Below are 24,042 nucleotides of genomic sequence, written 5' to 3'. Positions count from 1 at the left end.
GGTGTGTAGAGCACCACCATGACTCCATGAGTCTAATGTCTGATTACTCCACGTTGTCATGGTGATATTTTGTGATTACTCCACGTTGTCATGGTGATATTTTGTGATTACATTCTGAATCTGCAGCGTTCTCTGTCAGGTAAACCAGTAAGTCAGTAGTAGGGTGTACAGGGGAGGGGCATATGAAGTGGTTTGGGGTCCTTCTGGGAGTCATTTTGGGGAACAATTTGGTTTTGAAGAATTCTACAAGCAGCACTACCACAGGCCAAGTAATCAGCTGTTCCAAACAGGCACATTTTCAACAGGCTCTGCACTAGTCTAGCCTCTAAAACCAGGAAAACACAACACTTGTCATATCACGATTTTACGATATCCAATATTTAATACAATATCTAGCTTCATATATCGATGTCGAATTAATATCAATATCGTGCCCAGCCCTAGTACTTACAAAGACAAAAAAGGAATGATTTCATGCAAACAATTAAGTATAAAAACACAAAGCAATAAACAGCACACAGAGAGAAACCATACGGCATGCAGAAAACCACCAGCCAATGAAATGACCGATATGAAGGAATATAACTTCTACAACTAAAGGTCCAGACGCACCGAGCCGATAATCGGCCGTCTCACAGTCTGGGGAGGTCGGTGACTCGAGTGTGTTCGGTGTGCTCCGTGCCGTTTTCATTTTGGCTGATTTGACACGTATAATCGGTGGGGGGAGGGCAGTCAGACTCAAATGACCCTTCTGATTGGTGGAGAGCTAACCCGGAAACAGGGAGCGGGAGGAGCGGGACTAGAGTAAAGGGGCAGTGGTGGCCTAAAGGTTAGAGACACCAGCTTGTGACCGGGAGGTCGTAGGTTCATTGCCCAAAACTCTGGTTGGGGAAAGTGAAAGAGCAGCGCTTGTCCCCTCCCTTATTACCACCACTGAGGTGCCCTTGAGCAAGGCCCTTAACCTCCAACCGCTCCAGTGGAGCTGCTGATCAGACTGTGGTGGTACTGGGCAGCTTCCAGTATGAATGTGATCAGATCAGACTGTGGTGGTACTGGGCAGCTTCCAGTATGAATGTGTAACTGTGTGAATGTGATCAGGGCGTTCCTGCAAAAAAGAGAGGCTGCCTCTCAGTGAACCTTCCCTGAATAAATAAAGGTTAAAAAAATAAGTAAAAAAGTCTCTCAAAATCTGAGTAAAATCTTTTAAACTGACCTTTGTTGATCTGAAATGAAGACAGATTCAGCAACTGCATCACGGCCTATTTCTCTCTTCAGATGTTTTCAGAAACATGTTTCGGTGAACTATTTTAGTCCAATATGAGATCGTATTCTCACCGAGACATTGTTTCATCAGAAAAAACAAACCCTATGTGACGCGTGTCGCCGCCAATCAGCTGCCGGTTTACAGATTAGCTCCGCCTGCTGTTATGGAGACGTATTGCGTCTCGTCTTCTCGGTGAGTTCTGAGGAACTTTTTTGACCAACTCGAGGAGACTGACCAGTCCAACTGGCTTTACTGCCGACGGTCGGCCGTCTGGTTTGTGTGTAAGCAGCTTAAAACAACTAACAACTGAAAGAAATACTCACAACTAAATGATTGGACCTGTCTGGGGGACACAACATTGTAATTAGATTTGCTGTAGCGTGTCTGCTGGGCTAGATAGAGGCTAACGGCCTCCTTGGGAATTTGTTGGAATGATTTGGCGATGGGGGCAGGTGCACAGGCTGAGAAATTGGCGCTGACCTCCTGAAGAGCCTTGGGTGAGTTTGTGTAGCTCTCCCGAAGGGCCTCGATTAATGACGTTGCATAACCTGCAGACATAATAATAATGATAAAATACTGTATAAAGATCGCTGTCACTGATCACAGAATTGTGCCATTCAGAGTCAGAATTTCGATTAAAATCATTATTTATCACTCTGACAATGTCATCATGTCCTGTTTGTAGCTATATTTGCTATATTTCCTATGCAGACTCATTTTATGTGTTGCCATTGCAAACAAGAAAATTCAATGTGATCCCAAACTTTTGACCAGTAGTGTATAACACTCAAATATGATGGCATCATAACCCCACAGACTAAAGCAAGCCTGGTACATTGTAAATTAACTGGCCAGGGAAAATTGAAAAAGAAGAAACATCAGCACCAACCAAGCTAGCCATTATAAATCCACAACATATATATATATATATATATATATATATATATATATATATATATATATATATATAGCAACTAATGTGGATCGGAGGACGCACTGATCACTTGCAGTGAGCAATGTGGGCAGACAGTCAGGGCTATCAGATTTTAATAAGATATTCTGATATTCTAATCAGATATGGCCTGCAGTGTAAACGAAGCCCTACCTGCTCTATTTTAATCAATGTTCCTCCCTGCTGCTCGATTCTACTGTCAGACTTCTCACAACAGGCCGCACAGATCTATGGCAAACAGGGCCATGAGGTCCTCTTTGCACACAAGGAATTTATCAATGGCACACATATTGTATGTGTGTGTGTGTGTGTGTGTGTGGTTGTGTGTGTGTGTGTCTCTGTGTGTGTATTTGTGTGTGTGTGTCTGTGTGTGTGTTTGTGTGTGTGTGTATGTATCTCTGTGTGTGTCTTTTCAAATCATCTGTTAACCAATACAGCCCAACACACCACCAGAGGGAGCCACTAAACCACAAAGGAATGGCCACAAACCACAAGATACCGCACCAGAGCAAACACCAGCACCCATTCCTCCGTCCACCACCAGCATTACAGCAACAGCCACCTATCCAACCAACAGCCACTCTTATCCAACCAACAGCCACCTATCCAACCAACAGCCACCTATCCAACCAACAGTCACCTATCCAACCAACAGCCACCTATCCAACCAACAGCCACCTATCCAACCAACAGCCACCTATCCAACCAACAGCCACCTATTCAACCAACAGCCACCTATCCAACAAACAGCCACCTATCCAACCAACAGCCACCTATCCAACCAACAGCCACCTATCAAACCAACAGCCACCTATTCAAACCAACAGCCACCTATCCAACCAGCAGCCACCTATCCAACCAACAGCCACCTAATCCAACCAACAGCCACCTATCCAACCACAGCAGCCACCTATCCAACCACAACAGCCACCTATCCAACCAACAGCCACCTATTCAAACCACAGCCACCTATCCAACCAACAGCCACCTATCATCCAACACAACAGCCACCTATCCAACCAACAGCCACCTATCCAACCAGCAGCCACCTATCCAACCAACAGCCAATTCATCCAAACAACAGCCACCTATCCAACCAACAGCCACCTATCTCAACCAACAGCCATCTATTCAAACCAAGCCACCTATCCAAACCAATAAGCCACCTATCCAACCAACAGCCACCTATCCAACCAACAGCCACCTATCCAACCAACAGCCACCTATCCAACCAACAGCCACCTATCCAAACCAACAGTACTACTGAAACCAAGGTCCTAGCAACTTTACTGGAACAAATACAACAACTATTCACAGAATTACATAACAACATTGGCTGTGTCTCAAACCGCCTCTTGCACAATTCAAAGGTGGTGTGTGTGTGTGTGTGTGTGTCTTTTCAAATAATCTGTTAACCTAGCCATTCATCAAATCCCCCACAGTAATCCTGTAGCTTTCTTGTGCACATATTTAACATCCAATGCTGCAGTGATTTATATGCTATAGCTACAACCATCAATACACCATTCTCTATTGTTTAAAACCATACCATTTACTTCACAAACATGACCGGTTATAATAACCACACAACACATATGTCTTTGTTAACTATGTGTGTTTTTAAGTTTAAAAGGTAACAGAGGGTAACATATAACCTTGGTCTTACCAGCATGTGCTCTCTTTGTTGTATAAAGGAAAGTTTGCCGCGATCCTCGCGGTTTAAATGTCGCTACTACTTCGGGGTAACAGGAAGTAACCCAAATTTTGAGTAATACATGTATTAGCCATCAAGTTATCTTGTGGCTTGGTTAAATGTTTGTGTGAATCATATAAATAATATTCAGTACATTTCTAGCTTCATAAATATATTCATTTTGGCTGTTTTAAAGGTCGCATGGCGAAAATGTCACTTTATGAGGTTTTTTAACATTAATATGAGTTCCCCGCAGTGGGAAAATAGAATAAATATTATCTTATTATTTAAATTAGTATTTATGTCTTTTATTTATCTTTAAAAAAACTAAGAGTGTAGTTGGTGAGTGTTGAGCTGTTACCTAACATCTACCAACCAGATATTTTGGCGGGCATGAAGTGAGACTCAGTGGTGAGTAAACGGAGCAAGGGAGAGATAGAGCTGTAGCTGGTGACAAAGAACAACACCTTGTATTCAATAATTATAAACTTAGTGATATATATATATATATATATAATGATATATTGCTGCTTTTGTTGGCGTTGGGATCTTCTTTTGGGTTTTGATAATTACGTTTTAATGTTCTTTTATTCAGTACTTTGGTCAGATTAATGTGTGTTTAAATGTGCTCTAGAAATCAACTTTACTTACTGAAAGTTAACATAAGAAACATTTTACAAACCCAGAGATATGTTGCTTATAGTAATTAATCAGAAATCACAATCAGAACAAGTTTTATAGTTCATTAATAATGTTTATTATACAGACGATAGATTATAGATATAGACCAAGATATAATAACAAGTTTATAACACTGACAACACTGCAAGATACAACTATTATAAATGCATTAAAGACAATTCATATTCCTTCATATATAATATACAACATCACATAATCTTTAGATTTAAAATACAACATCTGGAACATACACACACACAGTCAAGAAAAGATCAACTATGTCAATATATATACAAAATAATATTATCTACATATATACACAACATACTAATACAGACAAATGTTCACTTCTAACATTGAAAACTTATTTTATATTATTATAATAATAATCATTGTGTATTATCTTATTGTCTTATTTCCCATCATTTCTGTTTGTTGTTTTTGTCTTTTGTGTTCTAGTTTAAATTTTTTCTCTGCATGAATGTGTCCCATCCCTTGTTTTAAAGCCAGTGTATACCAGGCTGTATTAAAGCCAGTGTATACCAGGCTGTAATAAAGTTTTACAGCGTATACAAGTGTAGCTGTATTAAAGCCAGTGTATACCAGGCTGTATTAAAGCCAATGATGAAATGATCATATATGCATATTAAGTGTGTGTGTGAGCTGAAAGCTGCGCTCCTCTCCGTGTCCTCAGGTTCACAGCGACTACAGCAGCACAGAGCATCAGCAGCAGGACACTGAGCACTGAGCATCGCACTTTGAAGAAGGTGGAGTAAATCCCAAAGGGCTCCATGTACACTAACACAGTTCTCTCTGTTGACAAACACTGATAATCATCATCATAAACTACACACCAGTACTCCCCTGCATCTCCCACTGAGATATTAGAGATAACCAGGCTCCCATTATCACGGTACCAGCTCACTCTGCTCATTCTCTGATCAGACTCTACACTAAAGATTCTTCCCTCTGTTCTGTTAGACTTGATAAACCAAACATGCCCCTTATCCTTTCTCCAATCTGTGCATCTGAGAGTGACTTCTTCTCCCTCTGAGAAGAGCTCTACAGCAGGGGGGCCAAATTTGGGACACACATACAGATGATAATGTTGATATCTCATAGAGGCTTTACAGATGTACTGACCTGAGTGATTTAACATTAGAGATGAAAACACCAGCGAGTAGTTTTGGTCTACTGAAGGAACAGTCTGGTTGTGTAGTTCTAGGTCAGTGGAGAACAGTTTAGTCCAACGTGGGGGCTGTTCATCAGTGGAGTCAGTGATAGAGCACGGCAACACAGCGGTCTCTCCCACTGAGCCGTAGATTGTCTCAACCTGTAGTCGCAACATTAAAGGCTGACTGCTAACACACTGCTGTTGGTTCATCACCAGACAGATGTAGTCTGTAAAGTCTGTTGCTTTGATGTTGGAAACACGAAGAGCTGATGTGTTTGTCACCACTTGGTATCTTCCTCTAACATTGTCCATCACTGATGTCGTCTTGTCCCCAAAAACTCTGTTCCATGTTCTACCATATCTAGAGTCCAGTTTGAGCCACCGGATATCCAGATTATCAGCTGCTCCAAAACATGGCAGGTCCACTGTTCCTCCAAGTCTCACAAAAGTGGGATTCATTGTGATACCTCTCCGATCCATTGTAGTACAAACAGTAATAGTGAAGTTGTTGTCATGCGTCACGTTGCCCTCAGTCCAACACTCCTCTCGGTACCGGCCGGAGTCTGAATGGGTCAGGTTGAGGATGGTGTAAGAAGAAGTTTTCACCGAGCTGACAAGTCGTTGTTTCAGGTGTTGAGGTACTGAGGAGCTGTTGGACCAGAGGTCAGAGGTGTTCCACAGGACAAGCTGCTCCTCACCAACACATCTGGAGATCAGGCAGGAGGTGCTGTTCTTGGGGAGCTTGAAGGTGTAAGAGTATCCTTCCTTTTTGATGTAGATCAGTTCTGTAGCATGGATGTAGTTGCTGAGAGCAAACAGCAGGAAGGAGAGCCGGACTGCAGCCATTCTGCTCGGGGGTGACAAACACTGACACCACTCAGCCTACGCGCTCCGCCACCAACCCTCTACAGCAGCTGTTCTTTATCTGGTATCACACATGACTTCTTATCTCAGCATCAGTGTGTCCCTTGTGTCTTTGTTTGTGTGTGTGTGTGTGTGTCTGTGTCGTGTGTGTGTGTGTGTGTGTGTCTGTGTGTGTGTGTGTGTGTGTGTTTCTGTGTGTGTGTGTGCCTCTGTGTGTGTGTGTGTGTGTGTTGTGTGTGTGGTCTTGTGTGTGTCTCTGTCTATGTTGTGTGTGTGTGTGTGTCTGTCTGTGTGTGTCTCTTTGTGTGTGTGTGTGCGGTGTCTCTGTCTATGTGTGTGTGTGTGTGTGTGTGTGTCTGTGTGTGTGTGTGTGTGTGTGTGTCTTGTACTACGTATTCAGGTAATTTTATTATATTTTATTCAAATTATATTGAAAAATGACCATATTTGCCTTCTCTGGCGAGATAGGACACCTCTCCTGACTTATGGCGTGTCCTGCACAGAAGAAACCTCTCTCAGATGGTGTCCAAGAGGTCTGTACACACAGGTATGAGTTTGAAAGGGCAGACAATTTGGGGAGGCTGTCCTGCTCCCCCCCCCCCCACCCCCCACCACCACCACCAGGCTACAGGCTCTTGTCCTGAACGACAGACTAGCAGAGCAAGTGTAACATGTTTACTAGCAATCACGTGCAATCAGTGAATGGTTAATATGCTTTTACGTCTGTTTTGGTGAGCCCAGAGGGACAATATGCCATTTTAAAAGTAGCCTACATTTCCGGTAGCTAGCTAACGGTAGACTACAGAGAAAGTGTGATATTTTTATGTCCGTTTCGGAGCGTGTATAAAAGGACTTCTATCAGCAGGGATTGTAGAGTGCATGTCGAAGAATAGCGCAGACATCACACCGTGAACGGGCACGCGTGCCACTCGGCAGAAAAGGGAGAAAGAAAGAAAAGTCTACTGCTGTCCTGAGCGACAGAGGGAAAATATTTCAGTCGGAAACGAAATGAGGAACCGAAATTTTACATTATAATCCGGTCCGAATACTACAGTTTGCCTAGTGGAACCGGGTTTCGGTACCCAACCCTAGTCTGTGTTTATCTCTCTGTCTGTGTGTCTGTGTCTCTGTTTATGTATGTGTGTGTTTATATCTTGCACTACATATTTAGGTCATTTTATTATATTTTAGTCAAATTATATTGATAATGTTTATGAGAAGGGAGGATCAGGGCAAAGCACATTTCATTGCATTCTCTCTGTACTTTGTACTTTTAAATACACATGACAATACACTTGAACTTATTATGGTCTGTTTCTGCCTGTTGACTCATTAAAGGAGCGCTCTAGATTTGGGGGGACTGGCCTGGAGACTGAGACTCTTCTGCTTGAGGCTGCTGCATGTCATGGTGAGTGCTGATTGGCTGATACTCGTCTAACATAATTTTCTATAATCTAGTGAAGGTTTCCAGAAATATAAATACAACAAAACAAAAACAGAACAATTTAAGGGTTTAAGGGTGTTTTTTTGTTGCTTTTCTTGAAGTTGTTGACACTTTTTTGTGTGTGTGTGTGTGTGTCTCTGTATGTGTGTCTGTGTTTGTGTGTGTCTTTGTGTGTGTGTGTGTGCCTGTGTGTGTGTATTTGTGTGTGTGTGTGTGTGTGTGTGTATTTGTGTGTCTGTGTGTGTGTTTGTGTGTGTGTGTGTGGGTGGTTAGTTTCAGTTCCAGTAAAACGTTATCTATCACATCGCCTTGCCAACCATCAGCTTTTTTTTATCAAACATGACTTCTTTATCTCATCATCAGAAACGTTGCAGCATCAGCTCTCTATCCAGTAATCAATGTTCCCCAACACCAACACCACAGTTAAGACTTTTTTTCAGTTCTGCAGAGCTTTCGCCATAGCCTACGTAAGTGGCCTGATGTTTTGGCCTGAAATTAAGACAGATTCAGCAACTGCATGGCCTATTTCTCTCTTAAAATGCTTTCAGAAACATGTTTCGGTGAACTATTTCTGTAAAATACAAGATCGTATCCACAACGAGATGCCATTAGAATCTGTCTTGAAATTCGGGAGCAGCCAGACCCACGTGACAGGTGCCATGTGTTCGTTACGCTCATCACACTCGTCATTTCCAGTAAGTGTTTTAACATACAGTACAGGCCAAAAGTTTGGACACACCTTATCATTTAATGTGTTTCTTTATTTTCATGACTATTTACATTGTAGATTCTCACTGAAGGCATCAAAACTATGAATGAACACATATGGAATTATGTACTTAACAAAAAAGTGTGAAATAACTGAAAACATGTCTTATATTTTAGATTCTTCAAAGTAGCCACCCTTTGCTTTTTTTGATAACTCTGCAAACCCTTGGTGTTCTCTCAATGAGCTTCATGAGGTAGTCACCTGAAATGGTTTTACCTTCACAGGTGTGCTTTGTTAGGGTTAATTAGTGGAATTATTTACCTTATTAATAAAAAAGTAAAGGGTGGCTTCTTTGAAGAATCTAAAATATAAGACATTATCAACAAATTCAGTTATTTCACACTTTTTTGTTAAGTACGTAATTCCATATGTGTTTATTCATAGTTGTGATGCCTTCAGTGAGAATCTACGATGTAAATAGTCATGAAAATAAAAAGGAAAAGCATTGAATGAGAAGGTGTGTCCAAACTTTTGGCCTGTACTGTAGGTGTTGAAAGTGGGCACTACGGCAGTAAGTGGTTAGTGCATATTAACAGTGTACTGACGAACTGTGGGACGCACACACACTCCAAACCGAGACAAGCCAACCGAGCGGTTTGGATGTTTTTTCATGAACCGTAATTACACTTCTAACAACACACACACACACACACACACACACACACACACACACACACACACACACACACACACACACTACCGGTGGTACGGTTCATGAAAAACACCCGAACCGCTCGGGTTCGCTAGTCTCGGTTCGAGCATGTGTGTATCGCGACGGGTTCGTCAGTACGCTGTTAAGCTGCACTAACCTCTTACTGCCGTAGTGTCCACTTTCGACACCTATGTTAAAAAACTTACTGAAATGACGAGCCGGGATGGGCGCGGATCAAACGCAACCCATGGCAGCTGATTGGACGATCGTTGGCCACATGGGTCTGGCTGGTCCCTAATTTCAAAATAGACTGTCATGGCGTGCTCGTTCAGAATACAATCTCATATTGTACTAAAATAGTTCACCGAAACGTGTTTCTGAAAACATTTTAAGCGAGAAATAGGCCATGCAGTTGCTGAATCTGTCTTCATTTCAGATCGACAAAGGTCAGTTTAAAAGATTTTCGTCAGATTTTAGAGACACCGGAACCGACCGCTCCTCAAGTGGAGTGGGTGCCGCTGCGGGTCACGTCACGTCACCTGCAGAAATGTGAAGTGGGAGAGAGGCTGCCCGGAGCTTGTAGGATGCGCCAGCGTCGTTTTATAGTCTGTGTGTGGGAACATTTTGGATTTCATGGTACCTATGATGAAATAAAACAATATATAGAACTGCCACTGTGTGCATGTTTTGTGCAACATGCATTCAATATGCTAATTTTAGCTATATATCATATGCTGAAGTATATTCTGGAGCGTTAAAGATTAAAAGAAAAAATAACAAGAACCGTACAGAACCGAAAACCGTGACCCTAAAACCGTGATACAAACCGAACCGTGGGTTTTGTGAACCGTACCACCCCTAACACACACACACACACATATACATAGACACAGACACATATACACACACACACACACCCCTCCCTCCTCTCTGAATATGTGTATGAGGACCAGTAAGGCTCTGTAGTTTTAGACTCTGTAAATACTCCAGTAAATATGTCTCTTATTATTTGTACTGTTACTTGAGATTCAGTACTTCCTCCACCTCCGACAGCCATCTTGCAGTCTCCCACTTCCCAGGAGTTGCACAGGAAGTGTAATGTCCTTATATGGGAATTTGCGGGACGTTATCTTGTGCTATTAGGAACTGGCACGCACTTTCAGTTAGGAAGACGTGGGATTCATCAATCCTAAGAACACAGGTGCGAACAATTCGGCTGTTTAAGAACACGTCATGAATCCGACGTAGACTTTTCTTAGAAACTTTCTTAAGAACATATTTAAGAGAAAACTTAGGAAGATATTGGTGAATGAGGCCCATTGATCTTTTCATAACATGGAATGTATATTTTGTATTCTGGTTTATACGTGATGTAATGCTTGTTATAGGTTGTTTGTTGTTAAGTTTCTATCTTTTTTGATAGTATTGTCTGTATTGTCCTTTTATCTCCCTTGCCCAGGGACCACTGATCTAAATTAGCTGTAAAGCTAACTCTGGTACAGGGCCTGAACTGTGCATGGTCACTGACAAATAAACTAATACAATCAAATAAAAATAAAAAGCACAGAGGCTGACGGGTCTTCATACACACATTATTCAGAGAGGAGAGAGAGGTGTGTATGTATGTGTGTCTGAGTGTTTGTCTCTGTGTGTGTGTTTGTGTGTCTGTGTATGGGTGTCTGTGTGTTTGTGCCTGTGTGTGTCTGTGTATGTTTGTGTATGTGTGTGTGTGTGTGTGTGTGTCTGTGTGTGTGTATATCTTGAACTACATATTTAGGTCATCCTATTATATTTTATTCAAATTATATTTATAATGTTTATGAAAAGGGAGGAGCAGGGCAAAGCACATTTCATTGCCTTCTCTCTGTACTTTGTAGTTTTAAATACACATGACAATACACTTGAACTTTAACTTATTATGGTCTGTTTCTACCTGTTGACTCATTAAAGGAGCGCTCTAGATTTTGGGGGGACTGGCCCGGAGCCTGAGACTCTTCTGCTTGAGGCTGGTGCATGTCATGGTGAGTGCTGATTGGCTGTTACTCATCTAACATAACGTTCTATAAAAGTGAAGGTTTCCAGAAATATAAATATAACAAAACAACAACAGAGCAATTTAAGGGTTTAAGGGTGTTTTTTAGTTTCTTTTATTTAAGTTTCTGACACTTTTCTTGTGTGTGTGTCTGTTTGTGTGTATGTGTTTCTGTGTGTGTGTGTGTGTGTGTGTGTGTGTGTGTCTGTGTCTGTGTTTTCATATCAAACATGACGTTTTTATCTCATCAGAGGAAATGTTGCAGCATCAGCTCTCTATCCAGTAATCAGTGTTATTTACACGAGACTAAAACCACAGAGCCTTACTGGTCCTCATACACATATTCAGAGAGGAGGGAGGGGTGTGTGTATGTGTGTGTGTGTGTGTGTGTGTGCGTTTGTGTGTGTCACTTACTGGAAATGACGAGTGGGATGAGCGTGACGAATGCAACACATGGCAGCTGATTGGATGAACGCGTCATGTGGGTCTTGCTGCTCCGTGCTCTGTGTGAGTGTGCATGTGCATGTATGTCTATGTGTGTGTGTCTGTGTGTGTGTGTGTGTGTGTGCGCGCACATGTGTGTGTGTGCTTGTCTGTGTGTGTGTGTGTGCATGTGTGTCTCTGTGTGTGCATATGCATGAATGTGTCTATGTGTGTGTGTGCATGTGTGTCTCAGTGTGTGTGCATGTGTGTGTCTCTGTGTGTGTCTGTGTGTGTCTGTGTGTGAGTGTGTATATATATGTGTGTGTCAGTGTGTGTATGTGTGTATTTGTGTGTGTGTCTGTGTGTATGTCTGTGTGTATGTGTGTGTGTCTGTGTGTGATTGTGTGTGTGTATATATATGTGTGTGTGTCTGTGTATAATTTACGAGTTTAAGCATGTTTTTTTGTTACTTTTTTTGAAGGTTTGGTCACTTTTGTTGTGTGTGTGTGTGTGTGTGTGTGTGTGTGTGTGTGTCTGTCTGTGTGGTTAGTTTCAGTTCCAGTAAAATGTTATCCATCAGATCTCTCTTTCTCTCATCATCAGAGGAAACTTTGCAGCTTTGCAGTTTGTCTCATATCAGGCCAAAAAATGGCTTCTTTTAAAACAAACATGTTCACATAATGTATAGTAATTGATGTGTATGTGGGAGTGTATTTGTGAATGAATGCTGATGAATGAATGAAGGGTGTGATCATTTTAATGTTGATTTTGGGATAAATGTATTATTAAATTTATTTGTAGACATCAGCCTGCCCAGGGACTACAGGTGGAAACTAGCACAAGTGCTACAACCTGATATAATGCATCTCTCCTGTCTAAGGTTAATGTATATTGTACATTGTCCCTGTTTAAATAAATAAAGAGAAAAAAACTGAGGCTGACTGGTCTTCATACACACATTATTCCTATATGAGAGAGGGGGCTGTGTGTGTGTGTCTCTTTCTGTGTATTTGTGTGTATTTTTATGTGTGTGGGTCTCTGTGTGTGTGTCTGTTTATTTGTATGTGTGTGTGTTTGTCTCTGTGTGTGTGCGTGTGTCCGTGTGTGTATTTATGTGTGTGTCTGTCTGTTTGTGTAAGTATTTCTGTGTTTGTATGTATTTGTCTGTGTGTGTCTCTTTTATATAGACCTTAGTGGTCCCCTAATACTGTATCTGAAGTCTCTTTTATATAGGCCTTAGTGGTCCCCTAATACTGTATCTGAAGTCTTTTTTATATAGACCTTAGTGGTCCCCTAATACTGTATCTGAAGTCTCTTTTATATAGACCTTAGTGGTCCCCCTAATACTGTATCTGAGTGTGTCTTTTGGTCAACTTTTTTTCATTTAATTTTTGGCGACATATTTGTCCCCTTTGGCTCACCTTTTTGTCCCCCTTTGGACCTTTTTGTCGCATATTTGTCGCACTTTTGGTGACCTTTTGATACCTTTTATCGCCCTTTTGTCGTCTCTTTTTATACCACACATATATACAGACTGGTTTATACTGCTGAATACTCAACATACAGAAGGGCTTAAACAGGGAATAATGGTGTTATGTGTGTGTGTGTGATCAGGGTGAGTTACCTGGCGATGCAGGACAGCGTGGACCGTGACCCCTGTAAGTCGTGTTGTGGTCTCGGCGGCTCGGAGGGAACGTCTTCACGCTGCAGGCGTCCTCAGCCAGCATCAAGATGACCTGGGTGGAGACCATCTCCACGCTGCTGGACAACACAGAACAACTTCCTGTCAGGGTTTCGTACATCCTGATAATAATACATCATTATTATACATACACATAAACGCTTAAAGCTACATTGTGTAAAAATTACTCCCATCTAGCGTTGAGACCATATATCGCAATCAACTCTCTCTCACCACGCAGTATTGCAGCTACGGTAGCCTTCACGCTTCAAAAAGCAAAGGAGTACAAAAGGCCGTCTATCAGCCGTCATTGTTGAAGTTCATACGTTCTCTTAATACATCCACGAGTTCATACGTTCTCTTAATACATCCACGAGTTCATACGTTCTCTTAATACATCCACGAGTTCATACGTTCTCTTAATACATCCACGAGTTCATATGTTCTCTTAATACATCACAACTTCTTATACACTATACTAACACAAATACACTACGAGTTTATGTTCTCTTAATACACCACATGAAAGGTGGAGCAGTATGTCCTGTATGTCCCTTACCAGCTAAGGTATTTCAAGATGGTGCATCAATATGGAGCGTCTACTCCAGTTCATGCAAACTCAAATGTAAAATTCCAAGCTAATAGGAATACTTGGAATTGATGGTGGTGGTAAATATTCATGAAAAAGGACGAGTTGGTGAACGGGCAACACAGATTTAGATAATGGACAACTACAAACGTTACACACTGGGGCTTTAAGAAGTCGACCGCAGTATTTTCCAAGAATAAGCAGTACATCTGTTATCACTGATCAGAGCGACAGATCACAAACCACAGAGACAAACAAGTCACCTGGTTGTTTCACCCCCTCAAAAACACTTCTGCATCTCTAAAAGCAGAGCTAGAGCGTCCATGTTAACATGTTGACATGAAACAACCTATCGGTGCACCGCGGGAACTCAAGCTTTTAAAAACACAATCATAATTTACATAACCAACCATACAGGTTCATTTCATCTGAAGGGGAGACTCTGCAGGTGAATGGGTTAAATTATGTAACTAATACATATATCACAATCAACCTTCCCCATTTGATTACTTTATTGAGATAATTGATATTTTCATGACAAGTTTTCAAAAATTTCATAAATATCTTTTGGTAAATTTAGGAGAAATCTACAGACACATATAAACAAAGTGTAGTAAAATAAATATTTTCATTCCACTAATCTGAAAAAAGACATGTCAACACATTTTAGATTATCCTCATGTCATTTTGAATACATTTGCCATATTTTCTCTTCTTATTTTATTTTGTTCTAATAAATATTTGTTTTCGTCTTTGTGAGCTGCCTGTGTTAACTCTTAACCCCTGTGTTAGGTTGTGTAATGTAATTTAGTTCATTAGATTATTGTTTGGGGGGGGTCTTTCCTTGATATACTCACCCATGTACCTGTGTGTTCCTCTCTGTATACGAGTTTACTTGTTATGTGGGAGCAGGGAATGTGGACCCAAACGCAGAGAGAGGGAAGCAGGCAGGCAGGAGATGGTCGAACTCAGGGATTTATTAACAAAAGCGGCAGTACAAAGACTGGGAAACACTCAGAGTCACGCAGGGAAAAACCAAAAGCAACAGACAAATAATCCACAACAGGCTGACGGCAACACACAGGCAGGAACGAACAGAAACAAACTCAGAACGATCTGACAAGAGATACAGGGAACACAGAGGCTAAATACATGAGGTGATGGGTAATCAGAAACAGGTGAGACAACAGGTGAAGCACATCAGGGCGGGGCAGGACAATCACAAAGGAGGGAAAACACAGGAAGTAAAATGGACGAGACAAGACAGAAAACCAGACTATCAAAATAAAACAGGAAACAGAAAAGACAGAAAACATGAATTCAACTAAATAAAGAAACTTGACACAACACTAGACCACACCAAGGGGGAACAGGGAACACAGGAATTAACCGAAACACACAATACACAGAACGGAATACATCAACACAATAGGGAACAGGAATATACAGAATATACAAACACAGGAAACATACAGAAATCAATAAGGCAACAGAAGTGAACAAACAGGCCACAGAAATGGGACAAAATGCAAAGCACAACACTGAAACCATAACATTACTGCTGTCTGGGTTGTATTCCAAATTGTATTTTATGTCATTTAAACTGTATGTATGTCTAATGTATTCATGTTCTGGCCCTCTTTACCTTTCCCTAGGTGGCTTAGCCACTCGTCAGGACACCATTGTTAATAGGAACCTGTACTTAATGACTCGCCTTCAAAAATAATGATGTTATGTTTCATTTCTTTTCCTGTATGTGTCATTCAAATGTTTTAATATTGTTTGAATTATTGTTTTTGGTACCCAGGAAGACCTAGCCGGTTGTCTAGGCCAGTGGTTCCCAGGGGAGTGGCAAAGGTCGGCGGGGGAGGGCAGTCAGACTCAAATGACCCTCCTGATTGGTGGAGAGCTAACCCGGAAACGGGGAGCGGGAGGCCGGGACTAGAGTAAAGGGGCAGTGGTGGCCTAAAGGTCAGAGACGCGAGCTTGTGACCCGGGAGGTCGTGGGTTCTACGGGCATTACCCACACCAGGATAAAAATCTGGTTGGGGGAAAGTGAAAGAGCAGCACTTGTCCCCTCCCTCATTACCACCACTGAGGTGCCCTTGAGCAAGGCCCTTAACCCCCCAACCGCTCCAGTGGAGCTGCTGATCAGACTGTGGTGGTACTGGGCAGCTTCCAGTATGAATGTGATCAGATCAGACTGTGGTGGTACTGGGCAGCTTCCAGGTATGAATGTGGTCAGGTCAGACTGTGGTGGTACTGGGCAGCTTCCAGTATGAATGTGATCAGATCAGACTGTGGTGGTACTGGGCAGCTTCCAGTATGAATGTGATCAGATCAGACTGTGGTGGTACTGGGCAGCTTCCAGTATGAATGTGATCAGATCAGACTGTGGTGGTACTGGGCAGCTTCCAGTATGAATGTGATCAGATCAGACTGTGGTGGTACTGGGCAGCTTCCAGGTATGAATGTGATCAGATCAGACTGTGGTGGTACTGGGCAGCTTCCAGTATGAATGTGATCAGGTCAGACTGTGGTGGTACTGGGCAGCTTCCAGTATGAATGTGATCAGATCAGACTGTGGTGGTACTGGGCAGCTTCCAGGTATGAATGTGTAACTGTGTGAATGTGATCAGGGCGTTCCTGCAAAAAGAGAGGCTGCCTCTCAGTGAACCTTCCCTGAATAAATAAAGGTTAAAAAATAAATAAAAAAGTCTCTCAAAATCTGACTAAAATCTTTTAAACTGACCTTTGTTGATCTGAAATGAAGACAGATTCAGCAACTGCATCACGGCCTATTTCTCTCTTCAAATGTTTTCAGAAACATGTTTCGGTGAACTATTTTAGTCCAATATGAGATCGTATTCTCAACGAGACACCATGACAGTCTGGCTTTTCAATTTCCAGAGAAAACAAACCCATGTGACGCGGTCGTCCAATCAGCTGCCGGTTTACAGATTAGCTCCGCCTGCTGTTATGGAGACGTATTGCGTCTCGTCTTCTCGGTGAGTTCTGAGGAACTTTTTTGACCAACTCGAGGAGACTGACCAGTCCAACTGGCTTTACTGCCGACGGTCGGCCGTCTGGTTTGTGTGTAAGCAGCTTAAAACAACTAACAACTGAAAGAAATACTCACAACTAAATGATTGGACCTGTCTGGGGGACACAACATTGTAATTAGATTTGCTGTAGCGTGTCTGCTGGGCTAGATAGAGGCTAACGGCCTCCTTGGGAATTTGTTGGAATGATTTGGCGATGGGGGCAGGTGCACAGGCTGAGAAATTGGCGCTGACCTCCTGAAGAGCCTTGGGTGAGTTTGTGTAGCTCTCCCGAAGGGCCTCGATTAATGACGTTGCATAACCTGCAGACATAATAATAATAATGATAACATACTGTATAAAGATCTGTGCCATTCAGAGTCAGAATTTCAATTAAAATCATTATTTATCACTCTGACAATGTCATCATGTCCTGTTTGTAGCTCTATTTGCTATATTTCCTATGCAGACTCATTTTGTGTTGCCATTGCAAACAATAAAATTCAATGTGATCCCAAACTTTTGACCAGTAATGTATAACACTCAAATAGGATGGCATCATAACCCCACAGACTAAAGAAAGCCTGGTACATTGTAAATTAACTGGACAGGGAAAATTGAAAAAGAAGAAATATCAGCACCAACCAAGCTAGCCATTATAAATCCACAACATACAGTATATATATATATATATATATATATATATATATATATATATATATATATATATATATATATATATATATATATAACAACTAATGTGGATCGGAGGATGCACTAACAGTCAGGGCTATCAGATTTTAATAAGATATTCTGATATTCTAATCAGATATGGCCTGCAGTGTAAACGAAGCCCTACCTGCTCTATTTTAATCAATGTTCCTCCCTGCTGCTCGATTCTACTGTCAGACTTCTCACAACAGGCCGCACAGATCTATGGCAAACAGGGCCATGAGGTCCTCTTAGCACACAAGGAATTTATCAATGGCAATACATATGTGTGTATGTGTGTGTGTGTGTGTGTGTGTATCTCTAAGTGTGTGTGTGTCTGTGTGTCTCTGTGTGTGAGTCTGTGTGTGTGTCTCTGTGTGTGTGTATTTGTGTGTGTGAGTCTGTGTGTGTTTGTGTGTGTGTGTCTGTGTGTGTTTGTGTGTGTGTGTCTTTTCAAATCATCTGTTAACCAATACAGTCCAACACACCACCAGAGGGAGCCACTAAACCACAAAGGAATGGCCACAAACCACAAGATACCAAAACACCAGAGCAAACACCAGCACCTCCCGTCCACCACCAGCATTACAGCAACAGCCACCTATCCAACCAGCAGCCACCTATCCAACCAGCAGCCACCTATCCAACCAGCAGCCACCTATCCAACCAACAGCCACCTATCCAACCAACAGCCACCTATCCAACCAGCAGCCACCTATCCAACCAACAGCCACCTATCCAACCAACAGCCACCTATCTAACCAACAGCCACCTATCCAACCAGCAGCCACCTATCCAACCAACAGCCACCTATCCAACCAACAGCCACCTATCCAACCAGCAGCCACCTATCCAACCAACAGCCACCTATCCAACCAACAGCCACCTATCCAACCAACAGCCACCTATCCAACAAGCAGCCACCTATTCAACCCACAGCCACCTATCCAACCAACAGCCACCTATCCAACCAACAGCCACCTATCCAACCAACAGCCACCTATCCAACCAACAGCCACCTATCCAACCAACAGCCACCTATCCAACCAACAGCCACCTATCAAACCAACAGCACTACTGAAACCAAGGTCCTAGCAACTTTACTGGAACAAATACAACTACTATTCACAGAATTAAATAACAACATTGGCTGTGACTCAAACCGCCTACTTGCACAATTCAAACATCTCTGTGTGTGTGTCTGTGTGTGTGTGTGTGTGTCTGTGTGTGTGTGTGTGTGTGTGTGTGTCTGTCTTTTCAAATCATCTGTTAACGTAGCCATTCATCAAATCCCCCACAGTAATCCCATAGCTTTCTTGTTCACATATTTAACATCCAATACTGCAGTGATTTATATGCTATAGCTACAACCATCAATACACCATTCTCTATTGTTTAAAACCATACCATTTACTTCACAAACATGATCGGTTATATATAACCATACAACACATATGTCTTTGTTAACTATGTGTGTTTTTTAAGTTTAAAAGGTAACAGAGGGCAACATATAATCTTGGTCTTACCAGCATGTGCTCTCTTTGTTGTATAAAGGAAAGTTTGCCGCGATCCTCGTGTTTAAATGAGGCTAGTACTTCTGGGGTAACAGGAAGTGACCCGAATTTTGAGTAATACACGTATTAACCATCAAGATATCTTGTGGCTTGGTGAAATGTTTGTGTGAATAATATAAATATTTGGTAAATTTTTAGCTTCATATATATTCATTTTGGCTGTTTTAAAGGTCCCATGGCAGGAAAATGTCACTTTATGAGGTTTTTTAACATTAATGTGAGTTCCCCCAGCCTGACTATGGCCCCCCAGTGGCTAGAAATGGTAATAGGTGTAAATTTCAGGAAAGAGACTTCAGATGAAGTATTAGGGGACCACTAAGGCCTATATAAAAGAGACTTCAGATACAGTATTAGGGGACCACTAAGGCCTATATAAAAGAGACTTCAGATACAGTATTAGGGGACCACTAAGGTCTATATAAAAGAGACTTCAGATACAGTATTAGGGGACCACTAAGGTCTATATAAAAGAGACTTCAGATACAGTATTAGGGGACCACTAAGGTTTATATAAAAGAGACTTCAGATACAGTATTAGGGGACAACTAAGGTCTATATAAAAGAGACTTCAGATACAGTATTAGGGGACCACTAAGGTCTATATAAAAGAGACTTCAGATACAGTATTAGGGGACCCAAGGTCTATATAAAAGAGACTTCAGATACAGTATTAGGGGACCACTAAGGTCTATATAAAAGAGACTTCAGATACAGTATTAGGGGACCACTAAGGTCTATATAAAAGAGACTTCAGATACAGTATTAGGGGACCACTAAGGTCTATATAAAAGAGACTTCAGATACAGTATTAGGGGACCACTAAGGTCTATATAAAAGAGACTTCAGATACAGTATTTTGTACTTTTAAATGCACATGACAATACAGTTGAACTTGTTATGGTCTGTTTCTGCCTTTTTAGGTTGGAACAATTGCTTTAAAGTTTCCTAAAAAACTCATTAAAGGAGGGCTCTAGATTTAGGAGGACTGGCCCGGAGCCTGAGACTCTTCTGCTTGAGGTTGCTGCATGTCATGGTGAGTGTTGATTGGCTGTTACTCGTCTAACATCTACCAACCAGATAGTGTTGTGGGCGGGACATGAAGTGAGACTCAGTGGTGAGTGAAACGGGAGCAGAGGGAGAGACTCAGAGCTGTAGCTGAGACAAAGAACAACACCTTTTATTTCAATAACCTTATAAACCTTATGAGATTATATATATATATATATATATATATATATATATATATATATATATTTATATATATTTATATATATATATATTTATATATATATATATATTTATATATATATATATATTTATATATATATATATATATATATATATATTTATATATATATAAAATAATGAGAATTGCTGCTTTTTGTTGGTGTTGGGATCTTCTTTTGGGGTTTTGATAATTACATTTTAATGTTCTTTTATTCAGCACTTTGGTCAGATTAATGTGTGTTTAAATGTGCTCTAGAAATCAACTTTACTTACTGAAAGTAAACAAAAGAAACATTTTACAGACCCAGAGATATGTTGCTTATAATAATTAATCAGAAATCACAATCAGAGCAAGTTTTATAGTTCATTAAAAATGTTTATTAAACAGACGATAGATTATAGATATAGACCACGATATAATAAAAAGTTTATAACACTGACAACACTGTAAGATACAATTATTATAAATGCATTAAAGACAATTCATATTCCTTCATATATAATATACAACATCACATAATCTTTAGATTCAAAATACATCTGGAACACACACACAGTCAAGAAAAGATCAACTATGTCAATATATATACAAAATAATATTATCTACATATATACACAACATACTAATACAGACAAATGTTCACTTCTAACATTGAAAACTTATTTTATATTATTATTATAACAATTATTGGGTATTTATGTCTTATTTCCCATCATTTCTGTTTGTTGTTTTTGTCTTTTCTGTTCTAGTTTAAATGTTTTCTCTGCATGAATGTTTCCCATCCCTTGTTTTAAAGCCAGTGTATACCAGGCTGTATTAAAGCCAGTGTATACCAGGCTGTATTAAAGCCAGTGTATACCAGGCTGTATTAAAGCCAGTGTATACCAGGCTGTATTAAAGCCAGTGTATACCAGGCTGTATTAAAAGCCAATGATGAAATGATCATATATGCATATTAAGTGTGTGTGTGAGCTGAAAGCTGCGCTCCTCTCCGTGTCCTCAGGTTGCTGCGACTACAGCAGCACAGAGCATCAGCAGCAGGACACTGAGCACTGAGCATTGTGGCCCTTTAAAAAAAGGTGGAGTAAATCCCAAAGGGCTCCATGTACACTAACACAGTTCTCTCTCTTGATAGACACTGACCATCTGGGTCAGTAACTACACACCAGTACTCCCCTGCGTCTCCCACTGAGATATTAGAGATAACCAGGCTCCCATTATGATAGTCCAAGCTCACTCTGCTCATTCTCTGATCAGACTATACACTAAATATTCTTCCCTCTGTTCTGTTAGGCTCGATAAACCAATCATGCCCTTACCCCCTTTTCCCCAATCTCTGCATCTGAGAGTGACTTCTTCTCCCTCTGAGAAGAGCTCTACAGCAGGGGGGGCCAAATTTGGGGACACAACAAACAGAAAATAATATTGCTCTATCATAGAGACTTTACAGTCGTCATAAACCTGAGTGATTTAACATTAGAGATGAAAACACCAGCGAGTAGTTTTGGTCTACTGAAGGAACAGTCTGGTTTAGTTGTTCTAGGACAGAGAACCCTTTAGTCCAACGTGGGGGCTGTTCATCAGTGGAGTCAGTGATAGAGCACGGCAACACAGCGGTCTCTCCCACTGAGCGGTAGATTCTCTCAACCTGTAGGAACAACTCTACATCGTAACTGCTAACACACTGCTGTTGGTTCATCACCAGACATCTGTAGTCTGTAAAGTCTGTTGCTGTGACGTTGGAAACACGAAGAGCTGATGTGTTTGTCACCACTTGGTATCTTCCTCTAACATTGTCCATCACTGATGTCGTCTTGTCCCCAAAAACTCTGTTCCATGTTCTATAATCATATCTAGAGTCATGTTTGAGCCACTGGATATCCAGATTATCAGCTGCTCCCTCACATGGCAGGTCCACTGTTACTCCAAGTCTCACTGAGATACCTCTCTCTGAACTATTGAAGAACAAACAGTAATAGTGAAGTTGTTGTCATCACGTCCGTTGCCCTCAGTCCAACACTCCTCTTCGGTACCGGCCGAGTCTGAATGGGTCAGGTGGAGGATGGTGTAAGAAGAAGTTTTCACCGAGCTGACAAGTCGTTGTTTTCAGGTGTTGAGGTACTGAGGAGCTGTTGGACCAGAGGTCAGAGATGTTCCACAGGACAAGCTGCTCCTCACCAACACATCTGGAGATCAGGCAGGAGGTGCTGTTCTCAGGGAGGGTGAAGGTGTAAGACCAAACGTAGTGGTCAGTTCTGTAGCATGGATGTAGTTGCTGAGAGCAAACAGCAGGAAGGAGAGCTCTGTGACTGCAGCCATTCTGCTCGGAGGTGACAAACACTGACACCACACAGCTCATATACGCTCTACACCAACCCTCATCAGCAGCTGCTCTTTATCTGGTATCACACAGACTTCTTATCTCAGCATCAGGGGTGTCTCTGTGTGTGTGTGTGTGTGTCTATGTTTGTGTGTCTGTGTGTGTGTCTGTCTGTGTGTGTGTGTGTATGCGTGTCTCTCTGTCTATGTATGTGTGTGTGTCTGTGTGTGTGTGTCTCTGTTTGTGTGTGTGTCTGCGTGTGTGTGTCTCTATATGTGTGTGTGTCTCTGTCTATGTGTGTGTCTCTGTCTGTGTGTGTGCGTGTGTGTGTCTCTATGTGTGTGTGTGTCTGTGTGTGTATGTGTGTGTGTGTGTGTGTGTCTCTGTCTGTGTGTGTCTGTGTCTCTGTGTGTATGTGTCTCTCTGTCTATGTGTCTATATCTCAGCATCACAGGAGGGTGTGTGTGTGTGTGTGTGTGTGTCTGTGTGTGTATGTGTGTGTGTGTGTCTGTGTGTGTGTGATGTGTATGTGTGTGTGTGTGTGTGTTTTATGTTTATGTGTATGTAATGTGTGGTATGCGTGTGTGTATGTGTAACTGTGTGTGTGTGTGTGTGTGTGTGTGTGTCTGTCTATGTGTGTGTGTGTGTGTGTCTGTCTATGTGTGTGTGTCTATGTGTGTGTGTGTGTCTCTGTCTGTGTGTGTGTGTGTCTCTGTCTGTGTGTGTGTGTCTCCCTGTCTATGTGTGTGTGTGTGTGTCTCTGTCTATGTATGTGTGTGTGTGTCTGTGTGTGTGTGTCTCTGTTTGTGTGTGTGTCTGTGTGTGTGTGTCTCTATGTGTGTGTGTCTCTCTGTCTATGTGTCTATATCTCAGCATCACAGGAGGGTGTGTGTGTGTGTGTGTGTCTGTGTGTGTATGTGTGTGTGTGTGTGTGTGTGTGTGTGATGTGT

The 24,042-nt window shown here is 41.5% G+C and overlaps 1 protein-coding gene across 1 annotated transcript; it reads right to left on the bottom strand.

Moving 5' to 3' along the window:
* Nucleotides 1-318: 318 nt before the first annotated feature.
* LOC120554763 (immunoglobulin superfamily member 10-like) lies at nucleotides 319-23,113 on the bottom strand. Its single transcript, XM_039793795.1, has 3 exons — nucleotides 23,041-23,113; nucleotides 5,319-6,562; nucleotides 319-325 (listed from the first exon to the last, which is right to left on the bottom strand). Exons 1-3 carry the CDS (start codon nucleotides 23,089-23,091, stop codon nucleotides 319-321), a joined length of 1,302 nt encoding a protein of 433 aa, XP_039649729.1. The 5' UTR covers nucleotides 23,092-23,113.
* Between the last annotated feature and the right edge of the window lie 929 nt (nucleotides 23,114-24,042).

Source organism: Perca fluviatilis, chromosome 24 (genome assembly GCF_010015445.1).
Source record: "Perca fluviatilis chromosome 24, GENO_Pfluv_1.0, whole genome shotgun sequence".
NCBI lineage: Eukaryota > Metazoa > Chordata > Actinopteri > Perciformes > Percidae > Perca > Perca fluviatilis.
Note: the sequence above shows the minus strand (reverse complement) of the source record. Positions and strands in the feature narration are given on the sequence as shown.

Excerpts from the sequence above, each read along its gene's own strand:
- LOC120554763 (XM_039793795.1), bottom strand. The coding sequence starts at position 23,091 with ATGGCTGCAGTCACAGAGCTCTCCTTCCTGCTGTTTGCTCTCAGCAAC. Across the intron at positions 6,563-23,040 it reads TGTTTGCTCTCAGCAACTAC|ATCCATGCTACAGAACTGAT; the intron begins ATCCATGCTACA and ends CTCAGCAACTAC.